The sequence below is a fragment of the Saccopteryx bilineata genome, chromosome 5 (genome assembly GCF_036850765.1).
Source record: "Saccopteryx bilineata isolate mSacBil1 chromosome 5, mSacBil1_pri_phased_curated, whole genome shotgun sequence".
Classification (NCBI taxonomy): Eukaryota; Metazoa; Chordata; class Mammalia; order Chiroptera; family Emballonuridae; genus Saccopteryx; species Saccopteryx bilineata.
The window spans coordinates 230,425,053-230,449,638 of NC_089494.1; the positions used below are offsets into that span (position 1 = coordinate 230,425,053).

The following is a 24,586-nucleotide window of genomic DNA, read 5'->3' on the forward strand; positions in this document are numbered from 1 at the left end:
ATCTGTACATGCAGATGGGCATCCAGGTTTTTACTCAAGAAAGAGACTCCGATATTATTGTAAACTCCTAACTGAAGACGCTCACCATAGGTATGACTTAGAGCAACAACAAAAACTAACTAATAATTCAGAAGTGACATTTTACCACATTGTCATGATGCTTCAGCATCTGCAATAGTTTCATCAATGTACTTGAAGACATAATGGACTTAGAGAAATGCAAATGCGTTTATCAGTGGCATAGAAGATTGAGTAAAATACCCTCATGCAACTCTTTGGTCTAGAGAGATAAATACTGACCATAGACATGTAGACAGGGTGTGCTCTCATATACCAGGCCTATCGATATCTCATATATCAAGTCTAGTGATACAGGGAGACCATTCATTTGCATCATTCTTATTCCCAAATCATGCCCCGCTCCCCTCAGTAGTTAATGTTCATGGAGCACAGAAGATGTGCCAGGCTCCATGGAAGAGCCTGAAGCACAGGGAGTTTCAGGGAGATTTGGTTAAGTAGTGGAGCCAAGTCCAGAGGAGCACACTTGGTTTCCAGATGGTACTCTTAGAGTCCTACTGAGTTGTACGGAATGAGCTACACTCCTGTCCTCTCTCTTATTTTCCCTCCTGGTAAACAGAATTGGATAACCTTGTAGGGAGTATTAAGGTCTGCTTCAAAGAAAAAAAGCAACTGTTCCTCTGGGTATCACTCCAAGTCTCTTAACCTTCATGATTTAAGATATCTTCATAGCAACACTGTTAAATAGACATATTTTGTGAATTAGAAATATAATTTAAAAATGTCTAATAGCCATATTAAAAAGGCAAAATGCAGCCTGACCAGGCAGTAGTGCAGTGGATAGAGCATTGGCCTGGGATGCTGAGGACCCAGGTTTGAAACCCCGAGGTTGCTGGCTTGAGCATGGGATCATAGACATGATCCCATGATCACTGGCTTGAGCCCAAAGGTCCCTGGCTTGAAGCCCAAGGTTGCTGGCTTGAGTCCAAGGTCACTGGCTTGAGCAAGGGGTCATTTGCTCTGCTGTAGCCCCCCAGTCAAGGAACATATGAGAAAGCAATCAGTGAACAGCTAAGGCACTACAATGAAGAATTGATGCTTCTCATCTCTCTTTTTCTGTCTGTCTGTCTGTCTCTCTCTCTATCTCTCTCTCTCTCACTTAAAAAAAAAAGGCAAAATGCAACAGGTAAAATTAATTTTAATAGTGTGTAACCCAATATGTGAAAATATAATTTTATATAGTCATATAAAAATTACTAATGAGCTATCACAAACAGGTTGGGCTATCAGCAGTACAATACAGTGCAATTCAGCATATCATACACAAGGCAGTGAATAAAATGTAGTCCTGCCAACCAGTAAACTTGTGGTTAGTGGAAGAATATTTTCAGTTTTACATTTTAAATCGAAATGAAATAAAATTTAAAAATTTAGTTCCTCAGTTGCTCTAGCCACTTTCCAAGTGCTCAGGAGCTGTTTATGGTGAGTGGATACCACATTGACCAGTGCGACTCTACAGCAAAGCTACTCTCTGTTGGCATGCTCCCTCTTGAGCACACCCTTGTGTTCCCTACTCTTTCTTTCCCAAGGGGCACTCTCTCCCGCCGGAGCACCCCAGTGCCTTCCCCTCTACTTCCCGCAGGTATGTTCCTCTGTGATGGTTCTCTTAAGCTCTAAGGACCTTTCTTTTGCCTCTGAAACTTGTTTCCTGAGCCCACACAGCCCAGCCAGTGCCCTTTCTTTTTTTAACCTCTGTGATTTTCTAAATAAACTTTCTCTCACAATTGGAAAAAAAGAAAGTTCTTTGTTTCAGAAGGCCCAGGGACTTCCAGATACTCCATCACTACTACTAACTTTTCCCATCTCATTTTCCCAGGGCTACCGTGTTTCATTGTGCAAGTTATACACTGAAAAACTCTGGGACGTCATTCACATTGTATATCTAGTAGATTTGTTTATTTATTGTTACTGTTTTTTGGAAGATGGAAGTAAAGTTTTTTTTTTTTTAAATGTTATTTATTGATTGAATTTAGAGAGAGAGAAGAAGGGAGAGACAGAGAGAGAGAGAGAGAGAGAGAGAGAGAGAGAAATATCAACTCATTGTTCCACCCATTCATGCATCCACTGGTTGATTTCTGTGTGTGCCCTGACCAGGGATTGAACCCACAACTCTGGTATATTAGGAGGGTGCTCCAACCAACTGAGCTACCTGACCCAGGTGGAAGTAAAGTGTTTAAAGGTATTCCTTTAAAAACTTTGTTTTAATTCATGCAAAGCCTTTTTGTTGTTGTTTTTAGAGGGTGTGTGATTGTAGCCCTTCTGATCCCTCCTAGCGTTCCTAGGCATTGCTCTCTTGTACACTGAGCACGTTCCCAGTGTCCACAGCCTGTGGTTGGAGCAGCTTCAGTCAACATCTCCCTCCCCCCCAAATAAATGTCACAAAGCTATAATCACTGTTCATGGTAGTTTACCTTGGAGCCATATGTCTTATTCATAATTGTATCCCTAGTCCTGGCACACAATATGTGCTTAACACACTTATTGATTTAAATTTGTATTTCAGTGTTTACCCAGGCCCCTGTATTGTGTCCTCAGTTGCCCTTAACCCTTTGAGTTGTGAATATTTTTCATGCTCGCTGACCCCCGGGAGTGAGTTTTTTTCAAAAAATGAAATTAGTTCCAGTATCAGTTTTATTAACTTAAAATCATATTTGTTGGATAACCAATTTATGGAAACAAGGAGAACATACATTTGCCATTTTTAAATGTTGCCTTACACATTTTTAAAATAAAAATTTTTGTTAGGATTGTACTCTGGATGGTCAGGAGGCATGAGGACGTACATGAACGTTCGTATTACTCAAAGAGTTAATGAAACTCAACCCAGGGCTGATTTATCCAAATGCTGACATGACTCTCTTTCACCATCACAGCTCATCCTTTGTTCTAAATAAAATAATTGTCATAATTGCTATTACTAATAACAGCTACCACTTATTGATCACTTTGTGTCAAGCACTGAGCCTAGCAATTTTATATGCATCATTTCATTTAATCTTTTTGTCCATCTCTAGGACATAGGTACTATTATCCCCATTTTATAAAGAAACTGAGGCACTGAGAAATTAAGTAATTTACTTGAAGTCACACAACTATTAAATGTCAAAGTTGACATTTAAAACCAGTTATCTCTGACTTCAAAGCACTTCTTTACTTTAAATAGCAGGACTAAGCTTCTCCTTTGGTATCTGGAACCTGATGGACAAGTGACCACGCTAGAATGGATTTATTATTTGCCCAGACTCCTTCCTTTGGGGACCTTTTCCATCCCAGTTCATGTGGTTTGGGTGGGGTGTCACCAACCCCAGGGAGGCCAGATGGCTGAGCTTTGGTCCATCTGAGAAATGCTTTGACCAAGTGACTGGTTCTGAGGTTAGCACGTGACCCATGCTCACTCAGTCAGCCTCCTTTTCTGCTCAGTGTAGGAAAGGAGACATTCTTTTCCTCTGGGTTTTGTTTTTTGTTTTTTTCTGCTAGAGCGATGTCACCTGGAGCTCCTGGTGACCATCTTACCCTGCTACATGGAGGAAGCTGTTTGAAGTAGGAGAGAATGAACGAGGCCGGCACGCAGTGGGAGGTAGCAGTGAGTGGTGGTGAGAGCACAGACAACATCATTTGCACCCCAGGATTCAGATGTGCCTCAAGCATTCCGGGACTTCTCTGTTATGTGAGCCGATACATTCTTTTTGTTGTTGTCTGCCTCAGTCAATTATTGGCAATGGGAAGAGCCTGCCTAGTACACAGACTTTACAGGAGATGACTATTTTTTCTCTTGGATTGCACATTGTCAGTCTCTGTCTCTACTTTTGGGTGAGCCCACTCCTTCTTGGGCCATGGTTTCTGCTCTTGTCTGCACTGTGCCTGGAGGCCTTGGATCCCTTAAAACTTGCTCATGTTTGACTTGCTTCCTCTCTTTTAGATCTGTGAGCCCTGCCCTAGTAAAAAGAGATACCACACCCAAGCCCTCCACACCACTCCCTCGATCCTTACCACCAGGGCACAGCCCACACACAAGGATAAGAATTGTGCCATGAGCATTAGAGAAATTTGTTCTTCATAGACATTGGAAAAGCTACTCATCAACCTACTTTTGAATGCTGATCACAAACTGTTGAACGCCTCACTCGTCTGACCTCTGACACCATGTCGGATCTCAGCCAGCTCTGGCCAAGGCTTTGCCTCTTTTCCCCGGTTGCCTTGGCTCCCGGCCTTTCTGATCAGCTGTCTTATGTGCTCTCAACTCCCTTATGATTCTGAACTTCCATCCTTTTACTGGCTTCCTTCCAAATCTTTCTGGGGGCCCTCTCAGGGCATTGTTCCATTGTGAATCAGCTCTCCCACACCCCAGCCTCCTCACAGAATGAGAACACTCCCTTCTCTGCAGCTCTCTCTGCTGTGGCCTTCCCCTGGCTTTCCTGTGCTGCCCAGAGGTCATGCAAAAACCCTTTCTCCTTTTGAGTTCAAGCCACTCATGCAAACACCCTCTTGGTCTCTCCTTTTGCCAACAACCTCTTGGTTAGTGTCCCTGAGAGACTCACCAATTCCTGGTCTTCTCTTCCAACACTGGGCCATCTCTGCATCTATCTGACTAACATTTTTTTTTTTTTTTTTACAGAAAGAGCATCAGAGAGAGGAATAGATAGGGACAGACAGGAACGGAGAGAGATGAGAAGCATCAATCATCAGTTTTTCGTTGTGGTACTTTAGTTGTGCATTGATTGATGAATAGGATTTCAACAGATGCTCTTCCAGGCAGAGAGAACAACTCAAGCAGAGGCATGGGAATATGAAAATGTCCAGTGTTTACTGGCTTGAGCACTTGGAAATAAGTGGTAGGAAGGGAAGAGGGAACCCAGATGGGAGATGACATAATTATATTTACTTAAAATTAAGGAATAATCCTAAGGAGGGTTCAATGTGGAGAATGCAAAAGAAGGAACAGACTTTATTATAAAAAGGAGAAGAGAAGTACTTTGAAAAGTTTTCAGAGGCGGGATGTTATTGTAAATGACAGATCGAAACTTGGTTGGATTGACTGTAAAAGGAGAAGAGGAATAATTAAAGGAGTTTAAGAAAGTTCATCATAAGACTACAGATGTAAAGAGAAAGAGTTGTGGAAGAAGAGGTATGAAGATTTTCAGAGCTTACTGTTGTAAGGGGGCAGGGAGCAGAGTGGAGAAACCAAGCAAGACACCTGCTGCTTAGGAGATGGAGAGGTTGAGGCCCTGCCTGGCGCTGGGAGATTTGAAGGTGTAGGATATGGGGAGAAAACAGCTGTATAGTAGATATGAATCAAATTAGTTAGCCTTTTAATTACCTTATGCGTAAAGAGTAAGATAACTTTATTTCATGATGGTACAAATGACTTAAATCATGTAAGCTTAAGATGTTTCTCAAACTGTTTTATAGAATACTACAACTCTGGGAAATGTTAGTAAGGATCAAGGGAAACAGAGTTCTCTGAACAAATAAGGTTGGGACATGCTGCATTCTATATGATTCACAGAGTCTATTCACATATTAAAGGCTCAGAAATGTACACAAGAAACCAGTTTGACATTGTTTAACCCAGCTTTTCCTGAATATATTTGTTCCTTCATTCAGCAAGCATGTGGTAAGCACATAGTGTGACGGTGTGTTTTTGGTACTGTGCTGGCCAGTGGTCCTAAGGTAGAGAATAAATCAGCCAATGTTCTTGCCTTTTTTGAGACTACAGTCTGGTGTAATCTGCGAGGTTCTGAGAAGCACAATGCGGCAAACCTTATTTTAAGGTGTTTAGATATTCATGTTTATGCTGTGGAATGGAATGGAGTGATTGTCTGCCTACCTGTCTCTCTGCCTCCATGACTCTATGTATTACTAGTACCTCTACCTCTTTGAAGACTATTTCCTGCACCTTCTGCCTTTGGCTTAGATAGAACTGATGACAAATTAACTTTAGGTCTTGGAAGTTGGTGACTTGTCAAGGTCATCCAGCTAGTTAGGGACAGAACCAGAGCCAGAACCCCAAGCTCATTTGGATCTAGGTCTTATGCTTATTCTATTTTTGGTGAGAAGGAACAATTGAAATGCTTGAAAAAAAAATTAGGTAGACTCAACAGCTGTCGATTTTGCCAATTATTAGTAGCAGGGTTGACTTAGGTATCACCATCACCTCCACTATTGTCATTGGTAATGTTGAGTAATTACTATGATCTATGCTAAGCATTTTATATATTTTTTTTCTTATTTATTTTTTATAACAACTCAATGAAGTAGTAATTATTACCTCATCTTATAGTGAGGAGGCAAGCTCAGAGAGAGGAGTAGAATGTCTCTATTCACATAACGGGGAAGGAGCAGAGGATATATTCTAGGCTGTTTTCAGAGTCCAGACTCTTTTTAAAAAGATTTATTTATTGATTTGAGAGAGAGAGAGAAAAGGGGGGGAGGAGCGGGAAACATCAACTTGTAGTAGTTGCTTCTCATATGTGCCTTGACCGGGCAAGCTTGGGGTTTTGAACTGGTGACTTCAGCATTCCAGGTCAACGCTTTATCTGCTGCTCCACCACAAGTCAGGCCGAAGTCCAGACCCTTACTTCATTTTATAATAGAAATATTTACTCTACTTCTAGATTTCCTTCTCAGAATTAGTCTGTCTTTTCTCCCTTGCCATTTCAACTTGCCTAACCTCCTGAGGTTTGTGAAAACCTCATCTCCGAAAGGATCTGATCATTCATTTATTCTGCAAGTCAGATATTATTCATCAAATATTTAATGAGTACCTACTATGGAAAAAAACTGTTTTAGGAGCTGAGCATCCAGGGGTGAATACACAGATGAGGTTTCTGCTTGTGTGGCACTTATAATCAGTGGAGTGCACGTGATTAAAAAAAAATCAAGAAAAATGTCATGTAGTGATAAGTATCATGCAAAGAATTAAAATAGAAAACTGGGAGTGACCAGTTGTCTACTTGATCTATTTATTTATTTTTTAAATTAAATTTATTGTGGTGACATTGGTTAATAAAATTATATTGTTTTTAAGTACACAGTCCTATGATACATCATCTGTATATTGCATTGTGTGCCCACCACCCAAAGTCAAATCTCCTCTCAGCATCTATTTGACCCCCTTTACCCTTTATTATCCCCACCCTTTTTTCGGTACTGTTGTGTGTGTCTATGAGTTTTTGTTGGTTGTTTTTCTTGTTTGTTCATTTGTTGCTTCCAGTTTTATATCCCACATGAGTGAACTCATATGGTTCTTAACTTTTCCTGTCTGACTTGTTTTGCTTAGCATGATATTCTCAAGACCAATTCATGCTGTCACAAATGGCAATATTTCATCTTTTCTTATGGTTGAATAATATAGTCCACTATATACATGGACCATATCTTCTTTAACCAATCGCAGTGAAGAATGCCACAATGAACATAGGAATGTATGTATCTTTGCAAATAAATGTTTTCAAAATTTTAGGGTAAAGTTATCCAAAAGAGGGGGTCACTGGGTCATATGGCAACTATATTCTTACATTTTTGAGTAGCTTCTATGCTGTTTTCCATAGTGGTTGTATCAGTTTACATTCCCACCAGCAGTGAATGAGGGTTTTTTTTCTCCACACCGTTGAATACTTTAGATTGGGTAGTGAACAGAAGGCCTTTTTACAAAAGTAACATTTAAGCTGAAATTTGAGTTATAAGAAGATGATGGCTAGACGGAGAATTAGAAAGACCAGGTGGAATGATGATTTTCTAGGTAGAGGGAACATCATGTACAATGACCCCACCATGCCATGACTTTACTATGTTGAAAGAACAGGAAGAGAGCTGGTGTGGTTAAATCATAGTGGGCCATTCAGAGAGTGGTACTAGATGTGGTAGGACAAGTAGGTGGTATGCTAGGTTAAGAGGATTGTGTTTAAGTCTAACTGTGGGGAAATCATTGGGGGATTTAAGCAGGAGTTAGGATATAAACTGACTTAGGTTTTTATAAGTTTGTGTTGATTGAATGGAGAAAGTATTATAAGAAAATAAGGAAAGAAATAGTAAGACCTATTAGGAGGACACTGCAATAGTCCTGTTAAAGGGTGATGGTGGCTGTTTCAATTAATTGCCCCAGTAATGCCAGGTAACATATATCCCTGTAAACTCAGGGGTGTACAGAAATAAGGATTTATTTTTGCTCATGAGTTGTTGGGATGTCTGGGTAGTTCTGCTGTTCTGGGACAGGCTTAGCTGATCATGACTGTTCTTGCCTGTGTGTCTATAATGAACTGTGGGTCAGGTAGTCAGTTCTGTGATGTTGTCTTGGGTTCTCTGATGTGTTTAGGGGGCCAGCTTGCTGTTGACTGTTTGGGATGGCCTCAGCTGAGATGGCTGGGACAACTCTGCCCTCCTTTGTGTTTATGTTACATCCCTCTAGTAGGCTAACCTGGCCATAGTCTGATGGTGATCACAAAGAAGTAAGAGACAGAAACAAGCAAGCAGATTTTTAAGCCTTAGCTTGTGTCAAATTTGCTGCTGTTCCTGTCTGTTGCACTAGTGGGGAGAGAGTGAAGTAGAAACTTGAGTATTCAGGTTTAGAATATGCTGATGGATTAGATTTGAAGCATGAAAGAGAGGAATTAATCAAAGGTAACTCTTATAATTTTAACAAAAGGTAGAGAAGTGGTGAGACCACTTACTCAGATTGCAAAGAGTAGGTAAAGAGTAAGTGTTAGGGGAGTATCTAGATTTCTGTTTCAGCCATAATATATTTGAGATACCTGTTAAGCATTCAAATAAAGAGGTTTACAATTAGATATATAAATCTGATGTTCTTGCCTGACCTGTGGTGGCACAGTGGGATAAAGTGTCGACCTGGGACGCTGAGGTTGCCGGTTCGAAACCCTGGGCTTGCCTGGTCAGGGCACATATGGGAGTTGATGCTTCCTGTTCCTCCCTCTTTCTCTCTCTCTCTCCTCTCTGAAAATTGAATAAAGAAAGTCTTAAAGAAATCTGATGTTTTAGGTCCAGACAGGACTGAAGATGTAGATTTCAATTATCAACCTGGAGATGGTATTGCAAGCTATGGAAGTAGATGAGGCCATCCCTGAGAAGAACGTATAAATGAAGAAGCAAAGCAAGCCCTGGATAGAACCCTGGTATGCACCAGGGTTTAGAATTAAAGCAGAAAAACAGAGCCAGTAAAGGGGACTGAGATGATAAGATGTGGTCTCGGAGATCGGAGACAAATCTAGGAAACGTTGGTGTTCCGGAGAACCAAGAGAAGTTAAGCATTTCAAAGAGAGAATGGTCAGTTGTGTTAAACATGGCTGGGAGATCAAGTAAGATAAGAACTGAGAAGTGACCTCTGGGTTTAGCAACAAGGAGGCCCTTGGTGACTTTGACAAATGCAGTCTTGGTGAGACACTGGAGATAGAACCCAACAGGAGTGGTTAGAGGGAAGTACATAATGAAAAGTAGAGACAGCAGCCCTCATCCCATTTTTCAAGAATTGAGGCTGTAAAGGAGAACAGAGTAATATGGTGTTTGGAGGTGAATATGGGTCAGGGAATGGTTTATGACAAATGCAAGTGATGCTACTGTGCCGAAGGAGATGACAGTCCAGAGGGGTCAGGTGCGTAGAAGCGAGGGGGAGACTGCAGGCCAGAAGTAATTGAGATGGCAGGAGAGGATGGGATTGAGGATTTAAAATAAACTAGTCTGTATATTACCAACTTCAGAGGTATATTTTATTTCTAATTTTGGAATGAAAGGGTATATCCACTATTCAAACAGTTTCAGTCATCAGTCCAGGTTGGGATATATATGAGTTATGTTGTCATACTGGGCAGATTGAGTGCCTCTGTATTAAGCTCACTCAGCTACTATTGTGGGGAAGATACCTCTTTCGAATTGCAGTATTTTGCTCTGCAGGTGGTGGTGCTCAGTGTTTCTTATGATGATAGTGAAACTGGTAAATTCAGTTTCTTAGACTTTGATATGGATAGCAAGTCAGGCAGGTCCTGAGCAGAACTAAGAAAGGAGCATGCATTAATGTGCCACTTCCTTGTCCAGGTCCTTATACTAGTATGACTTGATGCTTTGATCAGTAAAAAGCACCAGTTGCACCCAGCAATGGAGGTAATACCATATTTTTATAGAGTAGCAGACTTTAGGATGATTAGCTACTGTAGATCAGTTCATCCTAGACAAGGCATGTATTCTGGAATTTTAGCTGAGTGATAGAAATTTTGCTTTTTATGCTGTTTAAGCTAGTGTAACTTCAATTTTAAAGTGTACCGTAAAGCAAATGTATTAAATAAACGGTAATATAAAATGTATTTTTTGTTAGTTCAGGTGTACATTTGGTGATATTTAGTAACTATATTTATCAACCCTCCTGGGGTATGTGCTCTGTATAGCGGGTAAGGATGGTGGTGTGCAAAAATGCCCTGCCCTGTTTTACAATATCTTGATAGCCTTGCATCATGTATCATAGAAATGTACACTTGAAACCTATGTAAGTCTGTTAACCAACACCACCCCAATAAATTGAATTAAAAAGTCTTTATGAAAAAAATACAAACATAAAAAAGAATGATATAGTATAATATGTCCCAGTTATCTATTGCTGTGTATCAAACCACCCTCAACTTAAAGGTATACAACACCAACCGCCATTTTATCAAGATTCTCAAGGAATCTGTAAGTAAGAATTGGACAGCACAAGGTGTCTACTCCACAGTGTCTGTGCTTTTATCTTAAGAATCTTGAAAGCTGGAAGTGACTCAGACAACTTGGGGCTGGAATTGTCTGAAAGTTTTCTCACTTATGTGTCTGGCTCCCTGGCTGGGATGATTTGAAGGCTGGGCTCAGCTGAAATTTTCCACAAGAATGCCTATATGTGGCTTTTCTGTTCGGTGGAAGCTTCTCTCACTATGGTAGCTGGCTTCGAAGAGGGACTGTTGAAAGAGTCCAAATGAACTAGATAAGAGCTGTTGGGCCTTTTCTGACTTAGCTTCAGAGGATAAGATCCCTTCTGCTATACTGTAGTAGTCAAAGGTGTCAAAAGCCCGCTCAGATTCAAGAGGATGTAGACCCTGTCTCTTAATGGAGGAGTGTTTATGAGTGCATGTATTTTTAAAAACAGGAGCATTGCATATCATAATGGGCCAGATAATGACCATGATGGGTGGAGCAAAGAATAAGAAAGTACATATCAATTTTCTTCATTAGAGATAGGGTATGGAAAAGGTCACTGGACATTTTCTCAATAGTAATTAGATCCTGGCTTATATCCGTGATACTTTTTGAATGTAGTTTATAATTTTTGATTGTTACAAGTGATGTATGAGAATGTTTTCTATAGAATTAGCATTTTTTTTCAGTTAATTTTTTTCCTCTTAAGGATCAGATATATAACTGCTGGCGTTTGTTTGTGAAATTCTTCAATAACTGAACTCCACAAGTCCTAGAAGTAAGGGCAACTATTTCTCTTGTCAATTTTGCCTTCTTATTTTAGTATGCTCCATAGTTTCAGTTGGGAAAAGAAATAAAAAGAGTGGAGGAGTTAAAACAAGGACAAATGTCCCGTAGACTGGTTTTATTTTTGGTTGCTAGAGACACACATTCCTGTTTGTCCAAGAAGAGATAGTATCACATTACATTATTTTGTGTCTCAGTTGACTCAAGGAGTCATTGGAAGAGCTTTCATGATGAGCGAGGTAGTGTGGTAATAACATCCTTGAGGAAGACATTATTATAAAGGAGAGTGGCCCATTTGACTCAAGGAATCATTGGAAGAGCTTTCATGATGAGGTAGGTAGGGTGGTAATAACATCTTTGGGAAAGACATTATTATAAAGGAGAGCTCACTTACCTTTTTTTACTTTTACTTCTCTGCTTTGATTCTTTTCCCCCCTCCCTTTCTTGTCTTCCTCCTTTCACCTTTTTTCTATTCTTTTTCTTACTAGTTCCAAAGTGTTGGATGACTGGGACGAGAAAAACATTTAAGGGAAAACCCTTAAATACATTTTTAAATGTTTTGTTAGGGAAAATTTCAAATCTAAACAAAAATAAGATAGCATAATGAATGCCTGTATCCATCACTCAGCTTCAATAGTTATCAACTCAAGAACAATTTAATTCTGTCTGTATGCCCATGTACCCCTTACCAGATTATGAAGCAAATCAGAGATATTAATTTATCTCTAAATTTTTCAGTATGTAGCTCTAAAATATAAGAACTCTTAAAAATACACCACAATACTATTATTACACCCCCAAAACTCCAAAACAACTTAACGCTATCTTGATATCAAATCTTAATACCACCAAACAAATCTTACCCCCGAAATTTAATGTCATCAATATCCAGTTAGTATTCAGGTTGCCACAGTTTTCTCATCATATATTTCAACTAGTTGAGATGTCTTTTAACATTTTAAAAATTATTGAGTCCTCCTCTGTATTTGTCCTTTCTGTATTTGTTCTTTAACTTTGTTAAAAAGCTTTCTCATTCTGTAAAAGAGTTGAATGCGGTAATGACTTGGGTTCTTTATTCCTATTTAAAAACAATAAGAAAACAATATATTGACATAGACAAATGTTTCTCATTAAAAACAATTTAGAATATGGCAGCCAAGGAACACATATTGATACTTGATTATTTTATATATAATTTCCAAATCATTTTTCTTTCTGCTCATGTTTTCTGCTAGTAAAATGTGCTGAAAATCACTTTACTCACTTGAGGTACTTGCCATTCATGCCTGTTTTCACTGGTTACCGTTTCCCTTTGAAATAGCATAAACAAAAAGAAATACTTGTTTTATATCAGAAATTCCCATATCTGGGGAGAAACCATGCCAGAATGGCACTCAAAGTGAATCCACTTAAATTTCATAGTAAGTAGTAAAAGAAAGGAGAAAGCCCAGTATGAATCAGATTTTATCTAGAAAAATAAAGTGAAAACCTGTTTATTTTTCCCCCACATATGACACTGCTTAGATTATATTTGCTAAGTTCTTAGAACAAAGAGTGAATCAAGTATTAATTTTCTTGAGATAATTTTTCTGATTGAAATAAATGATAAAAGTATACTTCCTTTATTTAAGGCCCTGGCTGGTTGGCTCAGCGGTAGAGCGTCGGCCTGGCGTGCGGGGGACCCGGGTTCGATTCCCGGCCAGGGCACATAGGAGAAGCACCCATTTGCTTCTCCACCCCCCCCCCTTCCTCTGTCTCTCTCTTCCCCTCCCGCAGCCAAGGCTCCATTGGAGCAAAGATGGCCCGGGCGCTGGGGATGGCTCCTTGGCCTCTGCCCCAGGCGCTAGAGTGGCTCTGGTCGCAGCAGAGCGACGCCCGGGAGGGGCAGAGCATCGCCTCTTGGTGGGCAGAGCATCGCCCCCTGGTGGGCGTGCCGGGTGGATCCCGGTCAGGCGCATGCGGGAGTCTGTCTGACTGTCTCTCCCTGTTTCCAGCTTCAGAAACATACAAAAAAAAAAAAAAAAAGTAAAATTTTCAGCACAGTCTAGGGAGGATCATTCCGAAACATTAGAAAGCTTTATAAGTTTTTGCAAAGGTGTGTCTATAAGGTAAAATAAAGGTAAAGCCATTATCACAAAGAATCATTGTATGTAATTTCAAAAATAAGATAGAAATGTGTTTCTTTTTTACAATGTTCGTTAGCTGTCTAGGCTGGTGGAGCAGCTCTGCTCCATGAAGCCATTCAAGGACTAGGTTCTGGTTCCATTTTATTCCTCCTCCTCTCGCTTGCGTGATGCCTGCAATACATAAGGAAAGTTGAATTTGCCAGATGAACTTTCTAGCTGATGGGAAGGTGAAAACTGCTCTAAATCCAGAGAAAGTGTTTGTCTCTAAGTTGAAGATGATCCACATATCACTTTTGCACATATCCCTTTGTCTTCTTAAGGAAAGAATAGGTCAAAATGGAGTCACTTTTGTTAAGCCATCCCACCAAACCAAAACTTAATAACTATTCTAATTGTAGTTTCAGACTCTCCCAGGAGTGGAATCTCCTGTTTAACACCAGTGGGGTAATCTGACTGATAAGAACCTTGAATTCCCCTTATGGAAGCTGTCCTGGCTGGAAACAATCCACTCTTTTAATGTCTTAGTCCACTTTTTTTGAACTCACAATCTTCCTTTTTTGGTGACAGAGACAGAGAGAGACAAAGAGAGAGACAGGGACAGACTGGAAAGGAGAGAGATGAGAAGCATCAACTCATAGATTGCTTTCTCATATGTGCCTTAACTTGGGGGCTGCAGCTGAGCCAGTGCCCCTTGCTCAAGTCGTTGACCTTGGGCTCAAGCCAGCGACCATGGGGTCATGTCTATGATCCCATGCTCAAGCCGTTGACACTGCACTCAAGCTGGTGAGCCTGCACTCAAGCTGGATTAGCCTGCGCTCAAGCCAGAGACCTCGGGTTTCAAACCTGGGTCCTCTGTGTTCCAGGCCGACGCTCATCCCCTGCGTCACTGCCCGGTCAGGTCACTCTGCTCCTTCCAGTAAGAGTGCGTCCTTCCTCAACCCTGATAACTAGGACATTTGTTTCTTATTTTCTGTACCCCTTACCATGCTATCATGTGGTAACTCAATCACTTTTGTTTTCCTCTGTCTCTGATTACCTTTCTGGTTAGCACCTCTGTTCCCTTGATTAGACATATTACAAAAGGTTGTATAGACTAGAATGCACAGCCCTAGTAGCTGTATTTTCATGATGAAGAAGGTACTAAGATCTGGTTAAAATTGCCAGACTGTGAAACTAAGAACCTTTAGTCTGGTACTCAGATTTGCAACACTGGACAGAGAACATAACTTCTTGGTAGTTTGGGTTTCTCATGGGTGAAACAGTGACTGATTCCATTATCTACTTCTGAATATTAGTGTTCAAATTCAATATTACGGTTAGGTTTTCCAAACTTTTTAAAATTCATTTTTAATTTTTAAAAACTTGAGGTATAATTGACATAACATTAGTTTCAGTTGTATAACATTAATGATTCCATTTTTGTATATACTGCAAAATGATCACAATAAGTATAATTAACATTAAGATTCACTCTTAGCAACTTTCAAATATGCGGTCTAGTATTCTAAACTGTAGTCACCATGCTGTACATTACATCCTCAAAACTTACTTATTTTATTATTGAAAGTTGGTATCTCCTTTTCCTACTTTGCCCACTCCCTATCTATAAGCTTGGTTTTTTTTTAAGAATCCACATGTAAAAGTTATATGGTATTAATCTTTCTCTGTCTGACTTATTTCACTTAGCATAATGCTGTTGAGATTGGTCCATGTTACTGAAAATGGGAAAAATTTTTTGTGGTTGACTAACATTTCATTTTGAATATATACCATATCTTCTTTATCCATTCATCCATTGATGGACACTTAGCTTGCTTTCATGTCTTGGCTATTATAAGTAATGCTACAATGAACATGGAGGTATTGTGCATAAATCTTTTTGAGTTATTGTTTCTGTTTTCTTTGTATAAATACCCAGAAGTGGAATTGCCGAATCATATGGTAGTTTTCTTAAGTTTTTCGAGGAACCTCCATAATGTTTTCCTTAGTGGCTACACCAACTTACATTCCCACCAACAGTGAAAAAGGGTTCCCTTCTTACCCACATCCTTGCCAGCACTAACTTTTTGTCTTTTTGGCAGTAGCCATTCCAACAGGTGTGAGGTGATATCTCATTGTGGTTTTTATTTGCGTTTCCTGATGATTAGTGATGTCGAACAGCTTTTCATGTACATGTTAGCTGTCTGTATGTCTTCTTTGGAAGAGCATTCAGATCTTCTCCCCATTTTTTACTTAGCTTATATTGCTATTGAGTTGTATGAGTTCTTTATATATTTGGATATTAATCAAATTGCATATCACATATCTGATTTGCAAATATTTTCTTCCATTCAGTTGGTGCCTCTTCATTTTGTTGATGCTTTCCTAGCTGTGCAGAAGCTTTTTAGTTTGATGTACTCCCACTTGTTTATTTTTGCTTTTGTTGCCTTTGCTTTTGGTGTCATACATAAAAAAATCATCACTAAGACCTATGTCAAAGAGCTTACCACCAATGTTTTTCTTTTTAGGAGTTTTATGATTTCATGTTTTACATTCAAGTCTTTAATCCATTTTGAGTTAATTTTTGTGTATGGTTTAAGATATTGGTCCAATTTTATTTCTTTTGCATGTGGTTATCCAGATTTCCCACCACCATTTATTGAATATTCTTGGCTCATTTGTCATAAAATAAATGACCATATATTCGTGGGTTTATTTCTTTCTGTTCTTTCATAGGTTTTATATTTGGTTCCATTTATCTATGCATCCGTTTTTTGGCCAATACTATGCTGTTTTGGGTACTATGGCTTTGCAATGTAGTTTGAACTCATGGAGCATGATGCCTCCAGTTTTGTTCTTTCTCACGTTTACTTTGGCAATTTGGGGTCTTTGTGGTTCCATAGAAATTTTAGGATTGTTTGTTAAGATTTCTTAACTTTTACCAATAAGCAGCTAAGGTAAAGTGAATAGTGTTCTTGTGTTTAACTCCAGTGAGATACAGAAGAAGACACTTGCATTGCAGCTTTGAGTTTTATTTAAAGATGTTTGTAACAGAGGTTCCTTTGTGCTTCTTATTCATGAGTGGGTCAGCTGTTTGTGGAATGGAGAATTGTGGGGAGATTAAGCCAGAGTACTCTGAAATTTTTTGTCTTTAAGATTTTATTTATTTATTTTAGAGAGAAGTGGGGGAGGAGCAGGAAGCATCAATTTCCATATGTGCCTTGACCAGGCAAGCCCAGGGTTTTGAACCAGTGACCTTAGCATTTCAAGTGTCTGAAATTTTGTTTTATCTTTATTTTCTTTTTTTAAATTTTTATTTATTTTTATTTATTTTAATTTTATTTATTCATTTTAGAAAGGAGAGAGAGAGAGAGAGAGAAGGGGGGGGGGAGGAGCAGGAAGCATCAACTCCTGTATGTGCCTTGACCAGGCAAGCCCAGGGTTTTGAACCAGTGACCTCAGCATTTCCAGGTCGATGCTTTATCCACTGCGCCACCACAGGTCAGGCTTATCTTTATTTTCTAATTTAGAACATCCACTCTGTTATTTCTTCCATTCAGAGAGAACACCTTCTTTTAGCTTTTGGTACTGATTGGTGTGCCTCTGAGTGATGCCTTGGAAATCATAAATTATCTCTGTTGAAATCTAGAGATTGAATCCAGTTGTTTTCTGAAAGTGACCTGTTATTATGCTTTCTCCTTCAGTTATCCCTTCCCTTCTATTAGAGAGGCCATGTCATGGAGTGTTTAATAGTGCAGGCTTTGTGGTTAGTTTGCCTGAATTAAAACCTGCCTCTCGCCTGACCAGGCGGTGGCGCAGTGGATAGAGCGTCAGACTGGGATGTGGAGGACCCAGGTTCGAGACCCCGAGGTTGCTAGCGAGGGCTCATCTGGCTTGAGCAAAGCTCACCAGCTTGGATCCAAGGTCCCTGGCGCGAGCACGGGGTTACTCAGTCTGCTGAAGGCCCGCGGTCAAGGCACATATGAGAAAGCAATCAATGAACAACTAAGGTGTTGCAATGAAAAACTGATGCTTGATGCTTCTCATCTCTCTCTGTTCCTGTCTGTCTGTCCCTATCTATCCCTCTCGCTGACTCTCTGTCTCTGTAAAAAAAACAAAAAAAACCCTGCCTCTTATTCTTACTATGTGGCTTATAAAATACAGATAGTAATAGTACCTACTTGAAAAGGTTTGTTGAGAGTTGAGTTGATCTAAGGTGCTTAGTGTTTAGCACAGTGCTAACACAAAGCAAATTGTAAAAGTTTGATCATGGTACTTATAATTATTATTATTATTTTTCTATATAAATAATAATTCCATAGGGATACTTCTTAATTCTCCAATGGTTATTTATCTCTGTGGACTTCACTGATCTTATCAAAAGATCATTGGATTGACCCTTCAGGATAATGATACTTACTTTTAGAGAAATCTACTCTCAGCTCCCTCCTTTATTTTGGTCCACTTTTCACAGTATTTGGCTGATAACATGTTTTGTAGTGTATAGCTTGGGGTTGAAGGCCATCTTTCATTCATTGGGAGATGGGGTTGTTTTCCTTTGGTTTTATGTTTTATAACGTAAAAGACTTTTAGGGGAGGAGAGAGAGAACATATACCTTCTCACTGCCATCTTGCAATAATTTCCTGATTCTCAGAGGCAGATATTTTTAGTTTTAAAAAATATTGTAGTACTGTCACTCTCAATGTGCACCTACTGATGTTGCCACTTCTTGGTTTTCAATTTTCGGTATGCTTTACTGACTTCCTAGTAGAGCTGGGGAGGACACAGCTCTTTCACAATGTCCTCCCCCGCCCACACACAAGCACATTTATACTTTATTTGATGTTCTAGATGGCTATAGCTGAATTCTGTAGAATACTGTGATTATTTTTCCTTTTTTGCACATTTCTTTTGTTTTTCCTGGAATTAATTGGTTTATTTTTTTTAAGTCGACAAAGTTTTACTCATTTATTGTAAATCTTCTCCCAATACCTTCAGGTTCATCTCTTGAAATAATTCTTTCCAAGGACCTTTTAACTTGATCTACTTTGGCCTAGCTGCTCTCTTGGGCTTGCTGCTCCGTGTCATCTTAGGCTTTCCCTTCACTGCTGTCTGGGAGGGTCTCCTGGCCTCTCTTTTGTGTTGGAAGCTTTGTTTCCCAGATTCCACATATTTTGTGTCTTATTTCTTTATTTTGGTAGAGTACATCCTCAAGTGGCTTTTTGAGAAGGGTGAATAGGAGATAAAAAATTTAAAGCCTTGCATATTTGAAAAAATGTCTTTATTCTTTTTCCACTACATTGATAGTTTGGCTGAGTATAGAATTCTGGGTTAGAAATCAATTTCCTTTGGGATTTTTCTCCATTATCTTCCAGCTTTAATGATTGTATTCTAAATTTTCATCCTTATTGTGAAACCTACTTTTAAGCTTTTGAATCACCTGCCCTTGATGTTGAGACTACTTGCTTCTGGAATTGCAGATGAACCACACCCCACTTACCCTCCTGGACCTTCTAAAAGTCTGCCTTCTGTTTGGTAACTATGGTATTGCTCACTTGGCTAGGCACTACACATTTGCATATGGCCTGTTTTTCAGGGCATAGCTTGCTTTCTCCTTACAATTCATTCTTTCAACTCATCATTTTCACCCTGCATTGAAGATATATTGTGCAAAGATGAAAAGATAATTTCTAAAGAAGTGGTATTTACAGGCCAGCAATTTCTCAGCAAAAAAAAAAAAAAAAAAAAAAAAAAAAATAATACCAAAATTTTAATTTAGAATATGGAGGACTTAGATGCAAAAGGAACAAGAGATTTTTTTCTGACTTCTCATCTTACTGTAGCTAATGGTTAATTGATCTGTTATCCTAGTGGTCCCCAACCTTTTTTGGGCCACGGACCAGTTTAATGTCAGAAAATATTTTCACGGACCGGCCTTTAGGATGGTATGGATAAATGTATCATGTGACCGAGACAAGCGTCAAGAATGAGTCTTAGATAGATGTAACAGAGGGAATCTGGTCATTTTTAAAAAATAAAACATCGTTCAGACTTAAATATAAATAAAACGGAAATAATGTAAGTTATTTATTCTTTCTCTGCGGACCGGTACCAAATGGCCTACGGACCAGTACTGGTCCACAGCCTGGGGGTTGGGGACCACTGTGTTATCCAATTGCCTATTGAGAGGCTGCTGTAAAAACCCAGAATGGTATAAGGAGTTGGTGTAAGAGCCCAATCTTTTTCTTTAAGACAGTGACTCTCAAATATACCTATACATTAAATCATGGTTCCCTGGGCCTCACTCCAGACCAAATGAATAAAAATATCTGGGTCCTGCACATCTGCATTAAAAAAAATCTCCTTTGGTGATTCTAATGTATACTTAAGATTGAGAACTATTTTTTTGGGAGCTTAAAATCTAGGTGAAAATTAAAATATGTACATTAATTCCTATAGAACATGGAAGTTTATGATGAGCTTTATGATGAGTGATACAGAGATAATAGGTACATGAATTGAAGATTTTTAATTAATTGAAGTCATCAGGAAAGGCTTCATTAAGGAGGTGAATTTTGAGCTAGTGGAGTTTTCATAGGGAGAGAGGGGACTCCCTAGGCCAGGAATTGAATGCTGAGTATTTTGACTGGGTGTGGAATATCTGAGGAACAGTAGAAGTAAAGATTTGATGTTAGGTTTTAGTGAGATTCTAGACAATCTCCAGTGTCAAATTAAGGAGTTTTGACTTTACCCTGCAGATGGTAAGGGGCTTTGAGGAGGCATCGCAGGTTTCTGGTGAATGAAATGGCATGATGGAAGAGGTGTCTTTGAAGGGTGATTCGATGGGAATGAGAGATATATAGTTCGAGTAACATGAGGCAAGATTCTGAGTAAAGGAAGACCAGATAGAAGGCTACTATTATGGTCCATATTATAATGTTTGAAAAGAGCTAGGAAAAGAGCAGTAGGATTAAAAAAATAATGATAAACACTTGTATAATATTTTCAAAACAACTGAGTGTTTTCAACATCTCATTAAATTTCACAATAACTTTGTGGTATTTACTTTCATATTTTATGAATGAAGGAACTGATGTACCAAGATTAAACTGCTATAAAGTAACCATGTGGAAAATGGAAGGGTCTGATTGGAGGATGACAGATCAGTACTAGGGAGTTGCAAGGGTGCCACTGAGGTATCAGGTTGGGTGTGAAGATGGTGGAATTCCTCAGTAGCTAACTCCATGTCAAGTCTCTGGCTGTGGTCTCAGGTAACCCCTTCTCTCATGACTTCCAGTGCCTTTGTGGTTTAATATGCAATGACTAATTATAAAGGTGTGGTGAAGGAAGGGAAGAAACAGCTGTCATGAATTCAACTTGTCTCAGATAAAAATCTTCAGTATCTGAGTATCTTTGGGTTTTCACATAGTTAAATTTTGTTTACCATTAGAAAGCTCAGGCCCTGGCTTGTTGGCTCAGTGGTAGAGCATTGGCCCATTGTGTGGATGTCCCAGTCGATTCCCAGTCAGGGCACACAGGATAGGTGACCACCTGCTTCTTCACCCCTCCCTCTCCTTTTCGCTCTCTCTCTTCCTCTTCCTACAGCCATGGTTCAATTGGTTTGATTGCATCAGCCTGGGCACTGAAGATGGCTCTGGGGAGCCTCTGCCACAGGCGCCAAAAATAGCTTGGTTACAAGCATGGCCTCAGAGGGGCAGAGCATCAGCCTTGGATGGGGATTGCTGGGTAGATCCTGGTCGGGGTGCTTGCTGGAGTCTGTCTCTCTATCTTCCTTCCTCTCACCTGGAAAAGAAGAAAAAAAAAAAAAAGGCGGCTCAGTCTAGGTGTGGATGATCAGGTTATGGGGCTCCTAATATGGGCTGAGTAGGTTAGCTGTGAATGGGTTTCCTTTTCTCTTGTGGTTAAGAAGACAACTGTGGAGTGTGGCAGTGTAGACATCAGATAACATCCCTGTGGCTTTGGGGACTAGCATGATCAAGATTACATCTTTGTTAGAGCTGGAGATTGAATCACATCCACCACTATGATAATTCATTTTGTTTACACGCTTGCTGCGTCTATGTGCTTGTCTGTTTTGTGTACCAAGATCCTGAGGCAATTTAAAACCCAGCTTCAACCAGCCAGGCAGGTGATGAAATGTACTTTTCTGAGATATTTGCTTCTTTGCAATGCAATAGCAGGAGTGTGCCAGAAAGTTCAGGAATCCTGGGGAGGTACAAAGGAGTGAAGCATCATCATGCCAGACCTTGGTTAGACTTCCTTATAAAGTGCTGGCATATGGGTGAACAAGATGAGATGCGGGTGGAGTGGAGGTTGAGCTTTTGTGTTCTGGCCGTTCTCATCCAGGTACATAGAATGAGAGTCGTTGGCTCCAGCGGTGGTGGGGAGAAAGTCTATTTTGGTAGTTTGAAATGACAGCATCCTTGGAAAATTAAAATGTCACATCTTATTTCATTTTCTCACTTCAGAATACTGGGATCTTCAATGGCAGGAGAAGGAGTGATCAGAAGACCGAGATGAATTTTAACACTATTCTAGAAGAGATTCTTATTAAAAGGTCACAGCAGAAAAAGAAGACATCGCCCTTAAACTACAAAGAGAGACTTTTTGTGCTAACAAAGTCCATGCTAACCTACTATGAGGGTCGAGCAGAGGTAGGACACAATCAAAATTTACTTTGCTGCTTTCTGTGTTGATACTACTTTATAATACTGCTTCCCCTCAATCTTCTGGAATAGGTTTAAGGTTAACAGAGTTAATAATGAAGTCAAGGTAATAATACGTTATCACTTGGGTTTAAAATTTTTATTTTATTTTTTCATTTTAGAGAGGCAGTAGGGGGAGGGGGAAAAGAAGAAGAGAGAGAGAGAAGAGGGGAAGGAACAGGAAGCATCAACTCCCATGTGTGTCATGATCAGGCAAGCCAGGGCTTTGAACTGGCAACCTCAGCATTCCAGGCCGATATTTTGTCCACTGCACCACTGCAGGTTAGGCCTCTCATTTGGATTTGAAAGATAAAGTTTATGACATAGGTAGAAATTATTCACAAGTCTGTTAATTATGGGTGTAGTATCAACCCAGGTGTGAAACCCTGAGATTGCAGGCTTACGTGCAGACTCTTCTGGCTTGAGCGCAGGGTTGTCGACCTGAGTCTGGGGTCACAGACATGATCCCATTGTCGCTGGCTTGAGCAAGGTGGGCACTGGCTCAGTTTGAGCCCCCTCACCCAGTCAAGGCACGTATGAGAAGTAATCAATGAACAACTGAAAGTGCCACAACTATGAGGTGATGCTTCTCTATCCCTTTCTGTCTGTCTCGCAAAAAAAAAAAAGAAAAAAAAAAAAGAAAAAAAATTATAGGTGTAGTGTATATGGATAGACTTTTTTTTTTTTTTTTTTGTATTTTTCTGAAGCTGGAAACGGGGAGAGACAGTCAGACAGACTCCCGCATGTGCCCCACCGGGATCCACCCGGCACACCCACCAGGGGCGAGGCTCTGCCCACCAGGGGGCGATGCTCTGCCCCTCGGGGGCGTTGCTCTGCCGCGACCAGAGCCACTCTAGCGCCTGGGGCAGAGGCCAAGGAGCCATCCCCAGCGTCCGGGCCATCTTTGCTTCAATTGAGCCTTGGCTGCGGGAGGGGAAGAGAGAGACAGAGAGGAAGGAGGGGGGGTGGTGGAGAAGCAAATGGGCGCTTCTCCTATGTGCCCTGGCCGGGAATCAAACCCGGGTCCCCTGCACGCCAGGCCGATGCTCTACCGCTGAGCCAACCGGCCAGGGCCTGGATAGGCATTTTATATCAGCCTACTAAATTAATCTGTTAACAAAATCAAATTGGATCCTTATGGAATTCATTAAATATATTGTTTACATGGCTTTCCCCCCGTAAATTACTATATTATATATCAAAGTCTTCTTTGGCACACAGAAACCGTGTCTGTATCAATTAATCGTAAAGTGAGACACATCTATCCCCTCCTGGTTCTCGGGACCCCAGGATCCTTTAATATAATGGCAATAAGCTTTAATTGAAATTCTACCTGTTAAGTACAGTTTATTGTGCTTTTGACAGGATGCTGAGAAATTCTGTTCTGGGTGATGAGAAATTCAGTCAAGCCGTATCCTCCAAGTCTGATATTGGGAAACCTGTGTTTCCGTTTCTGCGACAGACCATTCTTTGGTTTTCCTCTTTGTTCTTGTTACTCTCAATTAGCTTACGTTTCCGTATATTCGAGTGGACTGGTAATGGATCTTCCCGGCAATCGACCGTCGTGTAATCTTACTCATAGTAACACAGAACAAAGGCTGTTTCATAAGTGATCTTATTTTCTGGTCAGGAAACTCAATGACACCGGGGCCAGATCACCCGACCTACCAGGCGAGGCTCTGTGTGGTGTTGAGATGGAATCCAGGGAAGAGCAGGGCTGGGGATTGATCAGGAAAACTGCCTTGTAAATACTGGTGAGAAAACAAGGACTGGAGAGATTTCTCTATGTTGAGTTGTTGAATAAAAAATTTTCAGATAGTAAGTAAACCTGCAACTGTCATTAGCAAAGAAATCAGGAATTTTTTATCATTGGACTTCGGTACTACTGATTTGGTTGGCGTGTTGTCTCCAATACAGCTCCAGTATAGAAACTGGCAGATAGTTTATACAGGCAAGGTGTAGAGAGACTAGTGGTGTCAGGGATCCCGCAGGCCACCTCCAGGTTCGGTGATTTGCTAGAATTCCTGGGACTCAGCATATAGTCATACTTGCAGCTACAGTTTATTACAGTGAGAAGAGACAAAGCAAAATCAGCAAAGGAAAAGGCAAATGTGGGCCCTGGCCAGTTGGCTCAGTAGTCGAGCGTCAGCCTACCATGGAAATGCCGGGTTCAAATTCCAGTCAAGACACCCAGGAGAAGTGACCCTTTTCTCCTCTCCCAC

The 24,586-nt window shown here is 40.2% G+C and overlaps 1 protein-coding gene across 4 annotated transcripts in view; it reads left to right on the forward strand.

Annotated features, from left to right (window-relative positions):
- The window catches only part of TEC (tec protein tyrosine kinase), a 130,890-nt gene that overhangs the window by 8,364 nt on the left and 97,940 nt on the right, over positions 1-24,586 (forward strand). The window contains exons 2-3 of one of the 4 annotated variants that reach the window (XM_066279004.1): positions 3,556-3,745; positions 22,128-22,313. In XM_066279004.1, the coding sequence (XP_066135101.1) occupies positions 3,629-3,745; positions 22,128-22,313 (303 nt within the window). In that variant the 5' untranslated portion in view covers positions 3,556-3,628. Of the gene's footprint in view, positions 1-3,550; positions 3,746-21,465; positions 21,483-22,127; positions 22,314-24,586 lie in introns of those variants that run through there. The other 3 variants (XM_066279006.1, XM_066279007.1, XM_066279005.1) reach the window with 3 other exon arrangements.